We start from the raw sequence: 22,578 nt of genomic DNA on the forward strand, positions 1-22,578 counted from the left end.
AGAGACGGGAGGTCCTGGGTTCAAATCTGACCTCAGACACTTCCCAGCTGTGTGACCCTGGGCAAGTCACTTAACCCCCATTGCCACTCTTCTGCCTTGGAACCATTACACAGTATTGACTCCAAGAAGGAAAGTGAGGGTTTAAAAAACAAAAAATAAAATAGATGCTTCAGGAAACATTACAAAATCATGATATTAGAGTTGGGAGCAATCTCCAAGACCATCTAATCCAGCCTCTATGCAAATTTCCCAGGAGTTTTTTTTTTTTTTTAATAAGCAGCTTGCCCAGGGTAGCACAACTAGGAAGTGTCGGAGGTCAATTTGAACCCTCTCTGGGTCTGGCACTCTATCCACTGTGCTACTTAGCTCCTCCTACCATGAGTTTCTCTTTAATGAAGTATTCTGACGCCCACCCCTATGGTCTCCTCTCCCATTGGCAGGTGATGGGAAAGGACTGGCTTGTGGGAGTAGGAGTAACGATAACTGGAAGGCTCTCAGGTATGCGAAGGGTTGTTCTGCTTGGCCCCAGAAGGCAGAGCCAGAACACTGAGTGGGTCACCAAGAGGCCCGTTTGGACTTGATGTCAGGACAGACTTCCTAACAATGAGAACTTCCTCAAGTGGAATTGGCTGGTAAGTAAGAGACAAGAGTTGTCAGAGGGGTCCCTTTGGCGTAGCCCCCGAGATCCCTTCGGACGCAAACTGGGTAGTTCTAGGTTCAATTTAATCCCCAAGGATTAGGAAATGGAAAAAAGGTTCCGAGTTCCGCCGGGCATCCCACCAGTGACCACCAGGGGGCCCCCCCACTCCCCCGACCCAGCAGAGCGATGGCCCGGTCTGAGCCAGAGTTTGGCTGGAAACCCAGATCAAAGCTGATAGAACAGCAAGAGCAGAGTAAAATTTGGCTCAGAATAATAGCGCTCCCCGCCTTCCCCTCCGAGGCTTGGCAGCCTCTGAGAATCTGGCCTGGACGCAGCCTCGAGCTCTTCTTGGGTCCCCTCAAAGGCAAGCTCTCCTTTCTCTCCAGCCCCAGAAGACCGGGCGGCTAGTCCTCCTCGACACTTTCCTGGGCTCTGAGGCTGTCCGGGAGATGAAGGGGAGGCAGCGGTCAGGACTTCTGCAGCGGCCCCTGGGCTTGACGGAGGAGGGGGAAGCATGCTCAGCCTGGGGATCCCCTGTTAAGGAGAGAAAAGGAGACCCGAGTTTAGGGAACACCGTGGTGGTGCAGTGGCTAGGGCGCTGGACATAAGGTCAGGAAGACCTGAGTTCAAATCCAGCTTCTGGGAGAGTTCCTACCCTCTCTGGGCCCGCTTCCTTTCGGAGAGAGAAGAAAGGAGTTCGAGCAGGACTTCGAAGGTCCTTCCCAGCGCTAAATCAGAGCAGTGAAGTCTATTTGTGAGCTACGAGGGATCTTATTACGCTCGGAGGAGGGAGAATAATTCCTTTCTGGGAAGTGGGGCCTCGGGTACCTAGAGGAGACTGAGTTTACAGGTCTGAGCTGTATATAACAAATTTCCACATACATTTTCCTAAGGCTTCTGATCCATATTGTCTCCCTCCCTTCTTCCCTCTCCCCTCCCGAAGCTGACAACACCTCTTGCTTGTAAGAGGAAGAAACTGAAAGCCCAAGGGAGAAAAGTGACTTGCCTAAGGTCATGCAGTCAGTAAATGGCAGACCCAGGTCTCCTACCTCTTCCACGCCCCTCGGATGCCCCGGGGCATCTCTGTATGGCGGGCCCTTCCTCGACTAGTCCATCAGGCCCTCCCAGCCTCTAGCCGCCCCCACCCCCACCTCCCCGGTCTCTGAGGATCTTCCAGGGCTCCCCCAGCCTGGCCCCAGGACGGTCCTCGAGTCCTTCCGCGCCCCGCCCCCGTTCCACATCTGGCCAGAGGCCGCCTGCCTCTAGCATTAGGACCCAGCGGAGGGGGAGGCTGGAGGTGGCGGCCCGGCCCGTTCGGGGGCTGGGGAGAAGGGGGAGGCTCTTGGCAGGGAGCTGAGTGGGCAGAGGAGAGAGACCCAGACAGGTAGGAGAGGAGCCGGCCGGCTGGGGCCCGGCTGGATGGGGGGCTCCCCCCGAGTCTAACTGGGGGAGACGGAAAGGGGGATGTCGGGGGAGGGGCCAGGAGGGACCCCAGACCCAGGCCTTCGGTCCTGGGCGCTGAGATCCCCCTCCTCCAGATTGCGGAGGGTGGGAAGGGGGTCGCTGGGCTCAAATATGAGAGGAGGGGTCCGGGAGACAAAGCAAGCGGCTGGAGAGGGAGCTTCCCTGCCAAGTCGAAATGAGATCTCCAAGCACTTTAAAACTTTTAGTTTTCTTTTTTGGGCGGAAGGAGACTGGGCTGGGGAGCGGCTCCTGTGTCTGGAGAGACAGGCTGGAGGGGAGGTCCTTGATGGTGGGGGGCGGTGGGGACCAGGCTTAGGGACGAGGTGCTTAACATTATGGCTTTTTTTGTGGGGTCCTCAGCCCGGGTGTATCCGTACGTGTGCTTGTCCGTGGGAGCGCGCGCGCGCGTGGGGGGGGCGGTCAGCTTTTGTTCTCTGGGGCAGTTGGAATGTGGGGGGAGGGGAGGGGAGGAGAAGGTGGGGTCTGCTGTGTGGGAGAAGGAGTGTGTGAGTGTGTTTTCTCGCCACTGATTGTTCCCAGATGTGCCCCATGAAACATCTGGTTTTTTCTAGCCTAGCCCCCTGCCCTGCTCTGGAAGCGGAGCAGACAGTCTGGGCCCGGCCCCCTGCTCCCCCAGGGTCGGCCTGAGATTTGGGGAAAGAGGTGGAGAACCAGGAGGCGGGGCTAGTGTCGGGGAAGGGAGGGAGGGGCAGCCCTGAGCCCTGAATCCTGTCGGATGCTGAGGAAGATGGGGAAGGGAGGAGAACCGGGGGACCCTTGGGTAGCGGCTGGGAGGAGATCGGGAGACAGCGCAGCCTGGGAGTAAGGGGGGAGTGGACAGCCCCTTCAGCTGTTGGGGGGCATTTGGGGATGCAAACATCTGTTGTGAGGGCAGAGACCATTTTGGAGTTGGGTCCTTGGGTCCCCGTTGACTAGAACAGTACTTCCCCACACAGTAAGTGATTAATAGATGTTTGCCAAATTGAACTCGGTCCCTTTGCTAAGTGGCACCGAAAGGGAGCTTGGGAGAGGAGGCCCTCCCCTAGCCCATCCTGTGGCTTGGCCTTCTTGACCCTGCTCTTAGGACATCCCTCTGAGCCCAGGGGGCCTTTAGAAGCATGGCCATCCCCACTGAGAGGGAATTAGGAGGGTGCCAAGGAGCCAGGAAGAGGCTCTCCGCTCCCCCAGTTTGCCTCCAGCCCCAAGCATGCACAGAGCTCCTGGGACCAGCCAACAGGGGAAGGGAAACTGGAGCACTGGGGAGCCAAGCCTCACCTTTCCCAGCCAAGGGAATCCTTGGCTTTAAGTATAATCTGCCTCTTCATGAGCTCTCACTTTCAGCCAGGCTGACCTTTTCACTATCCTTCCCCTGAGGAATATTCACTGATTCACTGGCATTTGTCCAAGTCTCTTCCCCAAGACTGGATGGCTTCTCTCCATCCCCTCTACCGCCTCAAAACCCCTGCTTGGCTCCGAAGCCCAGCTCCTTTTGCCCATCTCTCCATCACACCCTCAGTCCTTGGTGACTCCCTCCTACAAAGTAACCAGTATTTGTTCTGAATACATTTATATCTGCATGTAGTGTATCTCCTGATAGAACATAAGCGCCTTGAGGCAAGGCATTGTTTCATCTCTGTCTTTGTATCCCCACTGCCTGCTACAGTGCCTGGCACATAGTAGGTGTTTAATAAATGAAGGCTAGGCATCATTTCATTTCTCTCTTTGTATCTTCACTGCCTGGCACATAGTAGGTGTTTAATAAATGAAGGCTAGGCATTATTTCATTTCTCTCTTTGTATCTTCACTGCCTAGCTCATAGTAGGTGTTTAATAAATGAAGGCTAGGCATCATTTCATTTCTCTCTTTGTATCTTCACTGCCTGGCACATAGTAGGTGTTTAATAAATGAAGGCTAGGCATCATTTCATTTCTTTGTATCTTCACTGCCTAGCTCATAGTAGGTGTTTAATAAATGAAGGCTAGGCATCATTTCATTTCTCTCTTTGTATCTTCACTGCCTGGCACATAGTAGGTGTTTAATAAATGAAGGCTAGGCATCATTTCATTTCTTTGTATCTTCACTGCCTAGCTCATAGTAGGTGTTTAATAAATGAAGGCTAGGCATCATTTCATTTCTCTCTTTGTATCTTCACTGCCTGGCACATAGTAGGTGTTTAATAAATGAAGGCTAGGCATTATTTCACTTTTCTCTTTGTATCTTCACTGCCTGGCACATAGTAGGTGTTTAATAAATGAAGGCTAGGCATTATTTCATTTCTTTGTATCTTCACTGCCTAGCTCATAGTAGGTGCTTAATAAATGAAGGCTAGGCATTATTTCATTTCTTTGTATCTTCACTGCCTGGCACATAGTAGGTGCTTAATAAATGAAGGCTAGGCATTATTTTATTTCTCTCTTTGTATCTTCACTGCCTGGCACATAGTAGGTGTTTAATAAATGAAGGCTAGGCATTATTTCATTTCTTTGTATCTTTACTGCCTGGCACATAGTAGGTGTTTAATAAATGAAGGCTAGGCATCATTTCATTTCTCTCTTTATATTTTCACTGCCTGGCATAGTGCCTGGCACATTAGTAGATGTTTAATAAATGAAGGCTAGACATTGTTTCATTTCTTTGTTTCCCTACTGCCTGGCACAGAACCTGGCACATAGTAAGTGTTTAACAAATGCTTTGATTGATTGATCCCCTTCCTCTCCATCCCACTCTGGACCATGTGGCCTGCCTTTGGAGAAGAGGAAGGCAGTGGTTTCTCTCCAAGGCTTCTTGGGATATTTAGGCAAAACAGGATTGAATAGTCCCTAATGAGAAATAGCAGTATTTTCTCCAGGTCTTGCTCTCTGGTCTTGTGGGCCTAGTGAATGTCTCTTCCTCTTCTTCTCCTCCTCCTCCTCAGATCTTTTTCTTATTCCAACATTAGAGACACCATATGGGGTGGATTCAGTCATTCCAGTCATGTCTAACTCTTCATGACCCCATTTCAGGTTTGCTTGGAAAAGATGCTGGAGTGGTTTGCTATTTCCTTTCCAGCTCATTTTGCAGATGAGGAAACTGAGGCAGAGTTAAATGACTTGCCCAGAGTCACATAGCTAATAAGTTTTTGAAGCAGGATTTGAACTCGGGAAGATAAGTCTTCCTGATTCCAGGCTTGGCACTCTTTACACAGCACGACCTGGCTGCCCATCAGAGCCAAAAGATCTGGGTTTGAATACTGGCTCCACTATTTGGGTGTCCTCAGTTTTCTCTTCTCTCAAATGAAGGTATTGGACCAGGCCCCTGCCAGCTCTATGACCTAGTTCTATGAGCAAGCCCTCATAAAGGAGATCCAGTAAAGAGGAAAGAATCCTGGCCTGGGAGCTGGAAGACTTGAGTTCTAATCCAGATGTGCCACTTAATTAGTGATGTGACTATGTGTAAATCCTTTTCCTTCTCTAGGCCTCAGTTTCCTCATCTGTAATGATTCGACAGTGCCTGAGGTTAGATTTGAATCCAGGTTCTCCTGACTCCTGGACTGGCTCTCTACCCACTGGGCTACCTCGCTGTATACCATAGCTTGTATGATCTTAATCTATGACCCCCAACCCATATTCCCAACTCCATGGGAAAGGCAGGAGGCTCTTGGTTTCCTTCTCTGTAAAATCTGGGGATTGGTCTAAGCTCTCTCCTCCTTCTGACACTCTCCAGCCTCAGGTCCTTTCCAGTCCTGATATTGTGTGTTCCAGCTAGCTCAGACAGTCTGTTTAAGTTCCTTCCTGTCCAACTTTCTACCTTCTAAGAGTCCTTCTGCTCCGAATTCTCTGACGTTCTACAGGCTGAGTTTTAATTCTGACATCCTCGAATTGTAGAAAAGTTCCTCCTGAGGTCTGAGCCAAAGCGCTCGCTTCTGAAACCCTACGAGCCCCTTCCTCCATGTCTGTCTGGTTTCCGAGGGACCCAGCACCCCTGGCAAGAGGGGGGGTCTCCTGGCCTCAGAGAAGGTGACCCCTGCTCGCCCAGAGGGGCCCCATTCGGCCTAGGGTGGGGAGCATGTGGTGTCACTTAGGAGGGATGCTCGGTGCCCAGATTCTAATTGGGAGCAGGTGGCCTTCTGGGCAGAAGCATGGAGCTGGCACGTGGACCTGTAATGTCCGAGCAAAGGTTAGATGTAGGCGGGAGGGGAGACAGTGAAGTACTGAAACCCGGGAGACGCCCTGGGTGCAATGTGTGGAGAGTAGGACAGTTCTGTCCTCTTCTGCCAAATGGGTTTTAGATAGGACTCAGCAGAGCATGGGGCAACTAGGTGATGCGGGTAAACGTCAGGTCGGGAGTCAGGAAGACCTGGGTTCATATCCGATTGCATATGCATCCTAACCGTGTGACTCTAAGTAAGTCACTTCACCCTACTGGCCTCAGTTCTTTCATCTGTCAAATGAGCTGGAGAAGGAAATGGCAACCCGTTCCAGTATCTCTGCCAAGAAAGCCCCAAATGGGATCACGAAGAGTCAGACACAACTGCTTTGCCTCAGTTTCCTCATCTGTCAAATGAGCTGGAGAAGGAAATGGCCAATTTCTCCAGTATCTTGGCCAAGAAAATCCCCAAATGAGGCCATGAAGAGTCAGACACAACTGCTTTGCCTCAGTTTCCTCATCTGTTAAATGAGCTGGAGAAGGAAATGGCCAATTTCTCCAGTATCTTGGCCAAGAAAACCCCAAATGAGGCCATGAAGAGTCAGACACAACTGCTTTGCCTCAGTTTCCTCATCTGTTAAATGAGCTGGAGAAGGAAATGGCCAATTTCTCCAGTATCTTGGCCAAGAAAATCCCCAAATGAGGCCATGAAGAGTCAGACACAACTGCTTTGCCTCAGTTTCCTCATCTGTTAAATGAGCTGGAGAAGGAAATGGCCAATTTCTCCAGTATCTTGGCCAAGAAAACCCCAAATAAGGTCATGAAGAGTAAGACACAACTGCGTTGCCTGTTTTCTCATCTGTCAAATGAGCTGGAGAAGGAAATAGCAAATTTCTCCAGTATCTTGGCCAAGAAAATCCCCAAATGAGGCCATGAAGAGTCAGACACAACTGCTTTGCCTCAGTTTCCTCATCTGTTAAATGAGCTGGAGAAGGAAATAGCAAATTTCTCCAGTATCTTGGCCAAGAAAATCCCCAAATGAGGCCATGAAGAGTCAGACACAACTGCTTTGCCTCAGTTTCCTCATCTATCAAATGTCTTGGCCAAGAAAACCCCAAATGAGGTCAGACCCAACTGGTTTGCCTCAGTTTCCTCATCTATAAAATGAACAGGAGAAGGAAATGGCCAACTACCCCAGTATCTTTGCCAAGAAATCCTCCCCTGATCTTTCAAGGTTCTCAAAGCCTTGCCCTTTCTCGTTCTCTTTTCCTCCTTCCATCTCTTCCCCTCCCCACGTTGTCGCTGTCTCTTCCCTCTTCCCCAGCTTCTCCCCATTGGGGTCACCAATTGTTGGACCTGGCTGAAAAGGACTGAACAGCTGAGAGCCTGGCTGGTGTTGAATTAGGATTTGGGGTCAGGTGGCCAGGGGCATGGAGCCGGAAGGGACCTCAGAGGTGATCCAGTTGGGCCCCCTTCATTTTCCAGAGGAAGAAACAGGTTCAGAAAGAGAGAATGGTACCTTGGTCAAGGGGAGACAGATCACACCGAGAACCTCATTGGATAAAGACTTGGAGTCTGGAGACTGTCCAAATCCCACTTTGGGCACCTGGGTGACTGGCAAGTCACTGTCACTCCAAGTATTGGTTTCCTAATTTAGAAAATGGGAATAATGGCATTTGTGGTCTATGGGGTAGTTGTTTGGCTCTAATGAATTCATAATAATGTATGTAAAGCCCTTCGAAGCTCCCTATAGATGCTGACGAACATTATTATTGCTAGGTAGAAGCAGCAGAGCCGGGATTGGAATCCAGCACCTCTGATTCCCTCTTTCTACTAGGGTTGAACCATTCCCCTCCACAGCCTATTGTGCCCCAGTTCTGTGCCTTAGTCCTAGTGTGACCTAGGAGGTCACTGTCCTTCCTGGACCTCAGTGACCCCTCTCCAAAATGGAGGGATTGGACTAGGAGAACCCTGAGGTTCCTTTCAGCGCTCTCAGGAGTCATGGCAGCTGGGTAGGGAGATGGTGGGTCTGTTACACGTTTATCAAACGTAGCTAGGTGTTACAGAGCATAGAGCATTAGACTTGGGATCAGGAGGACCTGCATTCAAATCCTGCATCCAACTCTGGGAAAAGTCCCTTGCCTTCTCTCTGCCTCAGTTTCCTGATCTGTAAAAGGTGGATAACAAGAGGACCTACCCCTCCCAGGATTATTGTGAGGGTCAAATGAAATAATATTTATAAAGCTCTTAACAAACCCAGAGCACCAGCTAGATTGTTGTTATTCAGTCATGTCAGTTATGTCCGATTCTCCATGATCCCGCTGGGGGGTTTCTTGGCAGAGATCCTGGAGCGGTTGGCCATTTTCTTCTCCAGCTCACTTTACAAATGAGGAAACTGAGGCAAACAGGATGAAGTGACCTTCCCAGGGTCACACAATAAGTGTCAGAGGCCAGATTTGAATTTGGGTTATTAGTTATTAGTTACTAGTTATTATTAAATGCCAAATATATGGGGGTAGGGAAGGGAGTGTTATAGGGAGAGAGAAGAGACATATGGTCTCTGGACTCCCAGCCTTCAAGGGGCAGGGGCACAGAGAGAGTCTGGTGGGGGCAGGGGATAGAAGGGAAGGAGAGAGAGAGAGGCAGAGGGGAAGAGACAGGGAGAGAAAGGGATAGAGACAGAAAAGGAGAGGGGGCAGAGAGGAAGGGGGTCCAGAGCAATGAGGGACAGGTGAGAGAGAGGGGGAGAGACAGAAAGGGAGAGAGGGGGGCAGAGAGGAAAGGGGCCCAGAGAAAGAGGGGGGATGGGGAAGAGAAAGTGACAGAGACAAATAGGTGGAAGCAGAGAGAGACTGGAGACTCGGGGAGAGAGAAGGGGGAAGAGAGACAGAAAGGGAGAAAGGAAGGGGGCACAGAGAAAGATGGGGGGCAAAAGGGGAAGAGAGAGAGGAGAAATAGAGAGAGGCAGGGCAAAGGAGGAAGAGGGAAATACAGACAGGGAGAGAGAGGGGACAGAGAGAGGACAGAGAGGAAAGGGACACCGAGAGAGATGAGAAGGAACAAGACAGAAAGAGAGGAAGAGACAGAGATAGAAGGAGGGAGAGAGGGAGGGAGGGGGCATAAAGAAAGTGGGAGAAGGGGGAAAGGGGGAAGCGACAGATAGAGGGGGGAGGGGAAGAGATGGAAGGAGGGAAAGAGAATGAGAGAGAGCAAGGCTTTGAGATCCTTGAAAGATGAGAGGAGAATCAATTCAACCAGCATTTAAACATTTTTTTTCAACTAGCATTTCTTAAGTGCCTACTATATGAAGGCACTGTGTTAGGCTTTGGAAGGGACACAAAAGAAAATCTCTGCCCAGGGGTAGTAGCTAGGTGGCTCTGCGGATTGAGAGCCAGACCTGGAGATGGGAGGTGCTGGGTTCAAATCTAGCCTCAGACATTTCCTAGCTGTGTGACCCTGGGCAAGTCACTCAACCCCCATTGCCTAGCCCTCACCACTCTTCTGCCTTGGAAACAATACGTAGTATTGATTCTAAAAAGGAAGGGAAGGGTTTAAAAAAAGCAACAACGAAAGAAAAAGTCCCTTTAAGGTTAGAGTTTCTGGAGGGAAGGATGCACACTCAGATAAGAAAAGACAAAATATAGGGCCAAGATGTGTCATTTTGCTACTCTAAGGGACTGTCAGATAAAGAGCTCCCACCAATGGGAGCCGCCACTTTCTCTGTTCCTTAAGTCTTAGAGAGCTGCCTGGTGCACTAAGAAGGTTCTCTGGGGTCACATGTTCAACATGTGTTAAGAGTCAGGACTTAAACTCAGAGCTTTCTGCCTCCAAAGCTGGCTTTTTGCACCTTCATACACATAGCCAGCACTGATCCTGCCTCTCAAAGACATTGAAGACATCTACAAAGTCATTTCTAGGGTGAAATGTGGTCACATTGTAACAGCAGGAAGGGATGTGTCAGAGGGACTGGGTTCATGGGAGACAAGTGGGTAAAGCCTTGGGGGACAGCTCTTCAGCTGAGCCTTGAAGGACTGCAAGAGCCAGAGAGATGGTGAATGAGTGAGTGAGTGAGTGCATTCCAGGCATGGAGGTGGGCACAATGGAATGTGAAATCAGTGAGGAAAGGTCGGAAGGGGGCCAGCCTGGGAAGGGCTTTGCATTGGGTCTTGGAGGCAAGAGAGAACTCTGGGAGTTTTTCCAGTAGAGCAGTGACAGGTCAGATGTGTGCTGTGGTAGCCCCAATTTGGTTAGACTAGAGTGGGGCGAGACTTAAGACCAATTAGGAACCTATTGCCAAAGTCCAGGATGGAGGCAATAATGGTTTGAACTAGAGCAATGACTGTGAGGGTGGAGAGAAGCTCGACAGAAATATATTAGAAATAAGGAAATTAAGACGATGAGTAGATTTTGGAGGAAAGATGAGTTTAAACCACGTCCTCTTTCCCCCAGCTCATCCCTCCAGTTTTACCTCCTTCCTGGCTGCCATATTTGTTGTCATGAGAGCTGCCTACCTCTTCCTGTTGTGTCTTCCTGGTGAGTGGTGAGTGGGGTCTGCTGAGGCCTCAGGATCATCTCCCTTTATCAGGTTCTCAACTATAAGAAGTGCCCCAGGAAATGGGAGATGGGACATTTGCTCTTTGCCACAGTGTAAATGGATACCACTGCCCAAGATGGATGGGATTCTCCCAGACCCACCTTCCCAAGGTAGCCATAGCCTCCAAAGACCACGGAGTTTCCCAGAGTCCTCTGTTCCACAGCTAAGCTGCCCCTCTCCACAGTGTCCTATATATTCTCAGGGATGCTGAGGAGGAGGAGCAGTCACCCTGACAACCAGAAACTTTGCTGCTTGACCCTGAGACCCCCCAAAGAGGTGGTGTAGGGGAATGGAGAGAACCCAGAGATAGGAGTCTGGGGACCTGGGTCCTAGGTCCAGTTTCTCCACTGACTCTCTGAAACTTTGGGCTCATTCCTTTCATGCTCAGATCCTTCTTTTCCTCCTCTGTAAAAAGGATGGTGATGAGATGGAAAGGGTGCTGGATGCTGAGGGAGGGTCCAGATCCAAGCTTCTCCTGACTATTTTCTAGGTGTCCTACATTCATGAATTACATCTCATAGTTGGAATTTCCTTCTCTGAGAAGACTTTGGACATCTCTCAACCTGTTTCCCCATCTGTACAACGAGGGGTAATAATTAATACCTTGGACAGCTGCTGTGAAGATCAGATGAGGTTAATGGATACAGAATGCTTTGCAGACGTTAAAGTACTTGCAAAACAGCAGCAGTTCTAATTCATTGAGATTCTTCCCATCATCATATTTATAGAGCACCTACTATGTGCCAGGCACTGTGCTTAGTGCTTTATGATTCTTATCTCATTTGATCCTCACAACCACCCTGGGAGCCTGGTGCTTTTATGACTCCTGTTTTACAGATGAGGAAACTGAGGCAAACTGATTAAGTGACTTGCTCAGGGTCCCACAACTAGGAACCGTCTGAGGCTGAATTTGAGCCCAGGTCTTATGACTCCATTTTAGTGCCACCTCGCCATCCCATTACTACAAGGCTGTCGTTCTCTGTGGTCTTCCCTGCCTATTTCAGAGAAATCGGAGCTAATTAGTCTTCACTAGCTCTTGAGGTTCTGGTCCAATAATCCATCCCCGTTGCCCCTGTCTCTAAGGGAAAGAAAGGAACATGCCTCTTAGTGGTTTTCCCATTGTACCATACTGTCCCTTTCTGGTCTCTAAGGACTCTGGACTTCCCTCTTGACCGCCATCCCCAGCCACACCTGACCTTTCCCTTCTTCCTTTTAGCCGGGCTGCTGGCGCAGGGTCAGTATGACATCGACCCTGAACACGTCCAGTACACGCACTACGGAGACCAGATTGGTGAGTGGTGGCCAGGCGGTGAGGCTGGGGGGAGCCCCCAAAGCTCCCATCTAGCCCAGCTGTGGCTCAGAGACTTGCGTTAGAAGGGACCCAGAGAGCACCTCGTCCTCCCCCCAACTAAGCACAAATTCCTTCTACAGCCTCCCCACAATGGGGTCCCCCAGCCTCCATCCCAGTGACAGACACCCCCTTTCCTCTGGGGACAGCCCTTTCTTTCCCCTTTGGGCCTGGTTGCCAGGATGCTTTGGGTGTCCCCAAGCCTCTTTAAAACAGCAGACCTCCACTGGTCCTTGTTCCTCCCCCTGGAGCGGCAGAGGCAGTGGGATCCCTCTTTCTTCGTCCCCAAGAGTCCTTCTCCTAGTGAAACCCCCTCTCGTGGCTGCCCCCCATCTTCTCTTTTACTGCTTAAACATCCCTGACTCTTCTCCTATAGAAAGTCTTGACCCTTCCCCATCCACAAATGGATCCTGCCCAGGGATCTCTCTCGGTCTTGCCTCTGCCATTTGTGGCAAGGAGCCTGGAGGGTGGGCAGCCTTACCCTGTGGGTTTGAATGGGGGAACCTCAATGCTGGGCACCATTTCAGGGGGCACGTTTGCTCCCCCAAGCCCCCTTGCCAGCTATCTAACCCCGATCTCTTCTCTCCCATCCAGACAATCCTGATTACTACGATTACCAAGGTATGTAGCTGGCCAGAGTGGGGGAGAGATGGCTGGCAGGACAATAAGGCCAGGGCAGGGGTACAGGGGAGGGGAAGCAAAGAGACCACCTGCCCCCCTTCTCCTTGGCAGAGTCCACCCACCGCCCCCCAGAGGAACAGCTTCAGTACCAGTCCCAGCAGCAGGTCCAGCAGGAGGTGATCCCGGCCCCCACTCATGGTAGGTCCCCAAGGAAACCCTTTCCTGTCCCCTACCATCAACGTGGCCTCCTCCAGGGCTAAGCGAGGAATGAGGAACCTCCTAGACCAAGCCTTCTTGCATGCCCCAGCCCATACCTTGACCCTGTGCCTACCCCAACAGGGGACTGCTTCATTCCTTACTACCAATGCCCAGCAGATAGTATGTCTTCCTGGCTCTCCCTTCTCCGGGCCTCAGTTTCTGAATCTGTCAAAAGGGGGGTGCAGTGATAATTTCTCTTTCCATCCCTGATAAGTCTCCTTTCTCCCCACAGAAAACTCAGAGACAGAGCCCACAGAGCCTGGACCATTAGGTAAGAGGTCATCACTTCCCTCTCCTAGGTATCCTGACTCTCCTGCACCCACTTTTCCCAGGCTCAGCCTGGGAGAGTACCCAGAAGGGCCCCTGGCCCCATCCTGCATGGCAGAAGGGGGCAAGATCCCAAGGGACCTCTTGGGAAAGTGGGGGGCCTCGCCTGCCTTCCTCACACTCCCTGCCTCTTTCCCCCAGATTGTAGGGAGGAGCAGTATCCCTGTACCCGCCTGTACTCGGTCCACAGGCCCTGTAAACAATGCCTCAATGAGGTCTGCTTTTATAGGTGAGTGGGGTCCCGAGGCAGGGATGGGGGGGCCCAGATGCCGGGCAATGGAACCTCCGAATCAGCCCCAGGAAGGCTGGGTGTCCTGGGCCCTTTAGGCTGGCCTCCAGGGCTTCCTGGGCAGCGACAGACTAGAAGCCAGCATCCCCGGCCCTCGGAAGGGTGTGCGGGTATCCCCGGCCAGGAGGGGGGAGGCCCTGCGAGAATAGGGCTGAAGTCTCCCCAATGGCTCAATTCGCAGCCTCCGCCGGATGTACATCATCAACAAAGAAATCTGCGTCCGAACCGTCTGTGCCCACGAGGAGCTGCTGCGAGGTAAGAGGGGCCCCCCGGGCTCCGTGCCCTCCCCTGCCCAGCTCCCGCTCCATTCCTACATCTCCCCAGGCTGATGCAGGGATTGGGGGTGGGGAATGGGTCCCCCAATATCCCCCCTTGATCCTCTTCCCTTTGCCCCTCTAGCTGACCTGTGCCGAGACAAGTTCTCCAGGTGTGGCGTGATGGCGACCAGCGGCCTGTGCCAGTCTGTGGCTGCCTCCTGCGCCAGGAGCTGTGGGGGCTGCTAGTGGGAAGGGGGCACAGGGAGGGAGCTGGGCCTAGCGGATGGCCGGGGGATCTCGGGGTGCACAATCTGGGCCAGCAGGCCTGAGGGGGACTGGGCTTGATTCTGTCGTGTGGTTTAAAAAAATCATTGGGTCTTAACTCTTTCCTTTTTGTGTGTAAGCAGACTTAAAGGCAGGGCCCCGGAGGGGGGGCCTGTTCTGTGCCCCTTCCTCAAGCCCTCCTGGGTGGATGGGGGAGGGACGCAGGGGGGCGATGCCCCATCCTGCCCATCCCCCTGCTCCCGGCCGCACTTGCTCACGAGGTCCTGATGTCAGTGGCATCCAAGGCTAGAAGGAACATTAAGTTTGGAGTCCCAGAGCCGGGCTCCAATCCTGTCTCCTAGTCTGTGTAAACCCAGCCAAGTCATCATCCGTGACTCAGTTTCCTTATCTGTGAAAAGAAAGTTGGCCATGGTGGCCTCTGAGACCCCTTCCAGCACGAGCCTTGCAGCCCTGCAGCCAGGAACAGCCCATTCCACGCTGGGATGGTTCTCACGGTTAGGAAACTTCTCCTTTCTCCCAACGTCAATCTGCCCCTCTTGGGGGGCCTCGCTGTGCCCTCTGAGCCTGAGAATAAGGTTCCTCTTCCTTGCCAGCCCTTCAGATACTTGAAAATAAGTCATCTGCCCCCCCCCAAGCTCCCCAGAAGCCTTCATGTCTCCTGGCTCGACAGCCCAGTTCCTTCGCCCGATCCCGGCATGGCTTGGGTTCCCGACCCCTCAGTATCCTGGGTGCCCTCCTTTGGTGAGAGCCTGCAGTGGGCATTGCGGCTGGAGCAAAGGAGGGGCCTGGGGCACCGCCTGCTGCTCCTCATTCCTGGTGCTTCCTGGCACCCCACCCGTTTCCACCAAAGTAAGCCCTCGGGCAGGCCCCTTCTGCTCTAGGTTGGACGTACTGTAGTGGGGTGTCAGATCATATCACTTCTTTTTGTACAAAATAAAGAATTTTTCAAGAAAAAATACTTTGGGGCCAGTATGTGTGTGTGTGTGGGAAAGCTGGGGCTAAAAGGGCTTTTTTTCTTCTGGGGGCCGACATGAGGGTGAGGGAAGGGAGGGCTGTATGGGGGGACTCATATAAAAGGGACAGCGAGTGGAGTGGAGAATACCGGCCTGAGGGAGGAGCAGGGACCAGGGTTCCAATCCATCCTCCAGGAGGGGGAAGGAGACGGCAGATGGGTCAGTTCATCCGAATCGCAGGCAACTTAAAGTCTTCATGAAGTTATTTGGGGGGACACACTGAGTCTGGACCCCAAACCCTTGGCTTGTGTCTTCGAGGCTTGGGCTTTTACCCTTTGTACCCTTCCCACGGGGATCTGGTAAATGGGTACATTGGAACTCTCCTTCCACCCCGTTTCTGGCTGTTTTTTCCTGTCCTCACAACATCCTGGCGAGTGTGGGCGAAGGCCGGGGATCATCGCTCCCCTTTTTCAGATGAGGAAACTGAGGCTTGGAGAGCGGAAGTTCCCCAAGAACACAGAGTCAGTTATCGGCCAAGCCAGGGCTAAAGCTCAGCCTCTGGAATCCTTAGGAGCGTCTGACCATAAGAATCTGCCAAGCGGGCATGAAGCTCCTCTCCTACGCAGAGATGCGCCATTCGCACTTCAAGCCCGAGCAGAGGCTGGAGCTCTGCCCTCCACCTCCCGTTCCCCAAGCCCCAGCGCAGGACTCACAGGCCGGGGCTCCCCACCAACACCCCTCCAAAGAGTAACAGAAAACGGGCTTTTTCTTCTCCTTTTATTTCCTCAAAGACGCGCAGATGGGCTTTCTCTTGGCAGGCCCGTGAGCCTCAGGACTTTGACATGGGGGAGAGGCCGGTCACCTGGCCAGGGCGGGTGTGTAGGGAGGCGGGAGGGGGGCACTGGCAGGGGGCGGAGGGGCTCCCCCACCCCGAACAGAGCGCTTCACGACCCCTGACTGACCGGAACAAACAGGCTTGACCCATGGGCAGGGGAAGCCGACCTCGGGACCGTTGCCAACAGCCCCGCGGCAGAGGGCCAACGGCCGCAGAATCACGTGATCTCAACGCTCGAGCAAGAAGCCTGTAGCTCCCCTTGCGGGGTCCCTGTGCAGGGAGACCCCGAGGCAGCCGGTGCCACTGAGCACCGCTAGCGTGCTCCCCGGCCTCTCTTGTCCCACGCCCTGCCCGGGACCCCAACAGCCCCTGCCAAGCTCTGGGGCCTCTGGGCCAGGGGCAGGCAATGTTCAGGTCTGGGGTGACGAGGGGGGACTCAGTTTCCAGGGGGAATAGATGTTGGTGAGGACGGAGAGAAGCCCTGGGGGGCCCTGCGAATCTCCTGCTGCAGCCGTTCCTTCAGGGTGGAGATCTGTGGGAAGAGGGGATGTGTGGAGAGTGTTTAGGAAAAGCGAGCTGGCTCAAGGGATGGAGAGAGAGCCAGGTCTAGAGGGCAAGTCACTTAACCCCCATTGCCTAGCCCTTACTACTCTTCTGCCTTGGAACCAATGCACAGTATTGATTCCAAAACAGTAGGTGAGGGCTTAAAAAAAAAAAACTACTACAAAAGGAAACAGTACTATAGGCATTATTATTCCCACTTTACATATGGGGAAACTGAGGCACAGGGAGGGGGCTTGACTTGAGCCCCAGGCTCTTTTAGATACACCAAATATGCTAAAAGGCAGCTGCCTTGCAGAGGGGGAGGCTTTTGCTTTACCCAGGACCCTCATGGAGCATCAGAAGGAAATGAATAGCTCTCTGGGCCTGGGGTGGACTGGCACCCACACAGATGCCCAGGTGCAGAACCCTCCAACTGCCAACAGCTACCTAAGTTCTGAGGTATCTGCTCTCTTCCTTCCTTTGCTCCCCATCACTGGGGACGGCGATGCCAGGCCCCAGCTCTTAATACTAGCCTCCCAGCATCCTGGAAAGGTGGGTGGTACCAGGATTTACAGCCCCATCTTGCAGAGGAGAAAACCGAGGCTCAGAGCGATTAACCCCTTGGACTTTAGCAGTAGCCCAGGCCTCTCCTCCGGCCCAGCCCCTGATGCACTCACATGCTCCTCAAGGCCACGGATACGCTGCCGGTGAACACGCTCCCGGGCCTCCATAGTCCTCTCGGCCTGGGCCTGGGCCCCTCGAAGCCTCTCTAATTCCTGCTGCAGCTCCAGCTGGGTCTGTCCACCTGTCTCCAGCAGGGACTGACCCTGTTCCAGCTCCAGAAGCTGGGCCTGGGGGAAAAGAAGGGGAGGGAAATCAAGGCAACCCTACAGAGGGAGCCATGCTGAGGCTTCTGGGCTGGGGTGCAGAGAGGGCAAGCATGGCAGGAGGGAGAATGGTAAACGGAAGAACTTCTAGAGAGAAAGTGCCGTGTTGAGGTGCTGGGGCTGTGGAGGCAATTTCTTTCTTTTTTTAATTTGGAAAATTTTATTTAATTAATTTATGTAGGGTATTTTCCCATGGTTACATGATTCATGTTCTTTCTCTCCCCTCCTGCAGCCAATGAGTAATTCCACTGGGTTTTACATGTGTCATTGATCAAGACCCATTTCCATATTATTGATATTTGCACTAGTTTAGAGTCTACGTCCCCACTCATATCCCCATCGACCCATGTGATCAAGCAGTTGTTTTTCTTCTGTGTTTCTACTCCCGTAGTTCTTTCTCTGGATGTGGATAGCATCTTTCTCCTAAGTCCCTCAGAAATGTCCGGGATCATTGCATTGCTGTTAGTAGAGAAGTCCATTACATTTGATTGTGCCACAGTGTATCAGTCTCTGTGTACAATGTTCTCCCTCTCTTTTCACTCTGCATTGATTCCTGGAGGTCTTTCCAGTTCACATGGAATCCCTCCAGTTCATTATTCCTTTGAGCATAATAGTATTCCATCACCAACAGATACCACAATTTGTTCAGTCATTCCCCAATTGAGGGACACCCCTTTATTTTCCAATTTTTTGCTACCACAAAGAGCACAGCTATGAATATTCTTCTACAAGTCTTTTTCCTTATTATCTCTTTGGGGTATAAACCCAGCAGTGCTATGGCTGAATCAAAGGGCAGACAGTCTTTTAGTGCCCTTTGGACATAGTTCCAAATCGCCCTCCAGAATGGTTGTATCAATTCACAACTCCACCAGCAGTGCATTTATGTCCCAATTTTGCCACATCCCCTCCAACATTCATTACTTTCCTTTGTAGTCATGTTAGCCAATCTGCTAGGTGTGAGGTTGTACCTCAGAGTTGTTTTGATTTGCATTTCTCTAATTATAAGAGATTTAGAACAGTTTTTCATGTGCTTGTTACTAGTTTTTATTTCCTTATCTGAAAATTTCCTATTCATGTGCCTTTCCCATTTATCAATTGGGGAATGGCTTGATTTTTTGTACAAATGATTTAGCTCTTTATAAATTTGAGTAATTAGACCTTTGTCAGAGGTTTTTGTTATAAAGATTTTCCCCCCAGTTTGTTGCTTCCCTTCTAATTTTGGTTGCATTGGTTTTGTTTGTACAAAACCTTTTTAATTTAATGTAATCAAAATTATTTATTTTACATTTTGTACTTTTTTCTAACTCTTGTTTGGTCTTAAAATCTTTCTTTTCCCAAAGATCTGACAAGCATACTATTCTGTGTTCACCTATTTTATAGTTTCTCTTTTTATATTCAAGTCATTCACTCATTCTGAGTTTATCTTGGTGTAGGGTATGAGATGTTGATCTAAACCTAATCTCTCCCACACTGTCTTCCAATTTTCCCAGCAGTTTTTGTCAAATAGTGGATTTTTGTCCCCAAAGCTAGAATCTTTGGGTTTATCAGAAACAAGTCTTGCTAAGGTAATTTACCCCAAGTTTATTCCACTGACCCTTCCTTCTGTCTCTTAGCCAGTACCATATTGTTTTGATGATCACTGCTTTATAGTACAGGTTAAGATCTAGTACTGCTAGGTCACCTTCCTTCACTTTTTATTTCCCTTGATATCCTTGATATTTTGTTCTTCCAAATGAACTTTGTTATAGTTTTTTTCTAATTCAGTAAAAAAGTTTCTTGGTAGTTGGATGGGAATAGCACTAAACAAGTAAATTAGTTTGGATAGGATTGTCATTTTTATTATGTTAGCTCATCCTACCCATGAGCAATTAATGGTTTTCCAATTATTTAGATCTAGTTTTAATTGTGGAAAGTGTTTTGTAGTTGTGTTCATATAGTTTCTGTGTTTGTCTTGGCAGATATATTCCAAAGTACTGTGAAGATTAAATTTAACTCTCCTGATTGTGAAAATTAAATTAACCCTGCCCATTTTTAGATTTAATCACCAAAAGTGTAAACATTCTACTTAAAGTTGAGTGGGGGGATCTGCCCATTTTTAGATCTAATCACAAAAAGTATAAACATCCCACTTATTAGTGGGAAAGTCTGTGACCCACGTGTGCAATAGTGGGTGATGAATCAGAATCAACTGACTGCCTCCTGGGCAGTCCTAAGCAAAGCTTTAGACTATGATTTGTCCATGTAAAAAGTATAGGAAGGCACAGGAAGTGATGCAAAAGAAAGTGTCTCTAAAAGGAATTACAACTTCCTATGAGTCCGTTCTTCATTCTTTGGAGTTGGGACTGGAGAAGAATCTGCTGACTGGACCTGAGACCCTATTCCTGGTGAGGCTGTTCTTAAATATCTTCCATGTAGTGAGTGAAAAGGCTAACTCCTTTCCTGGATTTTCTGAAGAGACCAGCCTCAGGAGAGACTTACCTCTTGAAAGAAACTTCCCCAGGTCCTTGGCTTTGCTGAGGCCTCTCTTGCTAAGGACTAACTCTCCCTGCCCAGGTTGAGCCAAGGGCTGGGAGTAAATTACTTAGTGCTTAGGCTAAATATCTTACCCCATCCTCTCTCTGATTTTCTTACTTCACTCTTTCTATATTTTGTAAATAAATTGTAAATAAATCTCTTTGGAATAAATTAAATTCCTGGTAACCCTATTTTAAATATAATCCAGTCTAACCTTTTTATATAATTAACCCTGCTGGGAGCCATCAGGCCATGATGTCTTGACAAGGTCACACATGGTAAACAAGAGGTCACACAAGGGCTCTTTGGCAGGATGGACTTGCCCACTCAGACCCCTCTGCATGACTTCTCACATCTATGTCCTTCACTAATGGAATTGATATGATTCTTGTTCTCTCCCTAACCTTAGAAGGAATAATATAAGCGCAATATATTTGTACTCTATTTCCCCAAAATATCACCAAGAGATCAGACTCTCAAATCCAAACCCAAAAGACCATCATGGGTTAACTTTTACTTAGGTACATAATTCCCAGCAAGCCCAGAATTTCCCCTACTCCCCTGCACAGAAACTTATTCTCCCAAAACTAACATATAAATCAATCATAAAGGCCCATGCAAAATGTACAAGTACACCAAGCTTCACCATGCCTCAGTGACACGAGTTCACTAACCAGTAACTCCCCTTGGTAGAAACTCCCTGCTAACCCTGAGAAATGATCAGCCTGGTAATTAATCTGAATTGTGTTCTCAATACTCGTCCGATCCCTCAAGCTCAGTATTATGATTGTTGAATTGTCCTTAAGAACTTCTGATTGATTGTTTCTTTTTATTAAAAGTAATAAGTAAATTCCTTGGTTGTTTGTAAGCTTAAGCTCCTCATAGGTTAATGAGAAAATTAAGCCACCTGTGATGAAATCATTTATCTTAGGTAGAACCTTTATTCATCCTGCCAAAATCTGTAATCACAATACAAGAATATAGAATGATCTCAGAATGTTAATCAAGTGATTTGTCAAAAGTTAATGTATCACTTTTCCAATTATCTTTTCTTGAACATGTGTGCTAAAAATTGTATCTGTGTGCCAAGAAAATGGGTATAAAAATAAAGACCAGACCTGGGCATGGTGAAGCAGCCACCAGATACAAAGCTTGCCCCTGGCTGATTTATATGCACAGCTGTCTTCCATTTTTTAATTTTTTCATCCTATCGTCCATTCACCTGCTGAGAACCCCTGGAGTCATGAGTGGGACTGGACCGGCTCATGGCATAACCCCTTTTCTCCCCTTATAGTATTTTATATTGTTTAGGGTGATTTTAAATGGAATTTCTCTTTCTAACTCTTGCTGCTGAGATGTGTTGGAAATATATAGAAATGCTGATGACTTATGTGGGTTTGTTTTGCATCCTACAACTTTGCTAAAGTTGTTGATTATTTCCACTAGCTTTTTAGTTGATTCTCTAGGATTGTGGAAATTTCTGCTCTTCCTCTGGCTGGTCCCCACAGCTGCAATGCTCTGTCAGCTAACACCACTAAACACTCTTTTAATCTCTCGAATTCCATTTTCTCTATTCCCCTCCCCACCCAATGGAGAAAGCCTTCCCTCTAAGATTACTCCCTTCTGCCCATCTGTCTCCTCAGTGTAGATGGAGGTACTCTGTGCACAGCTCGAGTCAGGTGTATATTGTTATAGAGATACACAATGAGAGAGTCGTCTATAGAGATGCCTATCTGGGACCAGGGGGTGTATATATATATAGAAACATAGAATTTATATATCTAGAGAGAGAGTCTGTGCGAGCGAGGGGGGCAAGAGAGACACAGAGACACAGAGAGAGAGAGAACAGAAAGAGACAGAAAATAAGATGGGGGGAGAGAGAAGACAGAGAGAGAGGGATGGAGGGAGAGAGAGAGAAAGAGAAGGGAGAGGGGGAGAGAGACAGAGAGAGAGAGAGAGAGATAGAGAGAGAGAGAGAGTCAGAGACAGAGAGAGAGACAGAGAGAGACAGAGAGAGACAGAGAGAGACAGAGACAGAGAGTCAGAGACAGAGACAGAGCGCATGCACCAGAAGAGAGAGAGCCAAAAGAGAGAGAGAGAAAATGTGAGTTATGGGTAGCTAGGTGATACGCTCCATCAGGCCTGGAATCAAGAAGACCTGAATTCAAATTAGCTGTGTGACCCTGGGCAATTTGTTTCACCCTGTTGGCCTCAGTTTCCTCATCTGTCAAATGAGCCAGAGAAGGAAATGACAAACCACTCCAGGATCTTTGCCAAGAAAACCCCAAATGAGGTCCCGGAGAGTAAGATTCAACTGAAACAACTGAACAACACACATGTAGAATGTTTTTATATAAGTGTGTGTGCATGCATGTTTGTGTGTACTATAAATGCACATATACATATCTAGACAGTTGTACACACACACTCTTGCACCCACACATATGTGCAGTTTTATGGATATAGGTAGATGGTCTGTAGTGAGACCCATGTTGGCTCCCCCATCAGACCATAAGCTCTCTGAGGCCAGGGGGCGTTTTGGCCTTTCTTTGAATCTTAGCTGATCTTAGCTGAGTGCCTGGAACACAGAAACCCTGAATAAATGCTTATAGATTGCCTGACTGACCAACTGAGGCCA

At 49.7% G+C, this 22,578-nt stretch overlaps 2 protein-coding genes across 3 annotated transcripts in view; one reads left to right on the forward strand and one right to left on the reverse strand.

Moving 5' to 3' along the window:
• The first annotated feature begins 1,906 nt into the window (after window positions 1-1,906).
• On the forward strand, window positions 1,907-15,166 carry MFAP2 (microfibril associated protein 2). Of its 2 annotated transcripts, XM_056795704.1 has the most exons (9): window positions 1,907-2,024; window positions 10,679-10,762; window positions 12,040-12,114; window positions 12,766-12,792; window positions 12,904-12,990; window positions 13,283-13,321; window positions 13,519-13,606; window positions 13,848-13,921; window positions 14,066-15,166. In XM_056795704.1, exons 2-9 carry the CDS (start codon window positions 10,726-10,728, stop codon window positions 14,167-14,169), a joined length of 531 nt encoding a protein of 176 aa, XP_056651682.1. In that variant the 5' UTR covers window positions 1,907-2,024; window positions 10,679-10,725; the 3' UTR covers window positions 14,170-15,166. The 2 variants fall into 2 exon arrangements, with proteins under 2 accessions (XP_056651682.1, XP_056651683.1); XM_056795705.1 differs by lacking the exons at window positions 1,907-2,024; window positions 10,679-10,762 and adding an exon at window positions 10,813-10,933.
• A 758-nt stretch (window positions 15,167-15,924) lies between these two features.
• Window positions 15,925-22,578, reverse strand: part of CROCC (ciliary rootlet coiled-coil, rootletin) — an 87,277-nt gene continuing 80,623 nt past the window's right edge. Inside the window, 2 exon segments of the mRNA XM_056795706.1 lie at window positions 15,925-16,528; window positions 17,217-17,390. Coding sequence (XP_056651684.1) covers window positions 16,433-16,528; window positions 17,217-17,390 — 270 coding nt within the window. The 3' untranslated portion in view covers window positions 15,925-16,432.

Source organism: Monodelphis domestica, chromosome 4, assembly GCF_027887165.1.
Source record: "Monodelphis domestica isolate mMonDom1 chromosome 4, mMonDom1.pri, whole genome shotgun sequence".
Taxonomy (NCBI): domain Eukaryota; kingdom Metazoa; phylum Chordata; class Mammalia; order Didelphimorphia; family Didelphidae; genus Monodelphis; species Monodelphis domestica.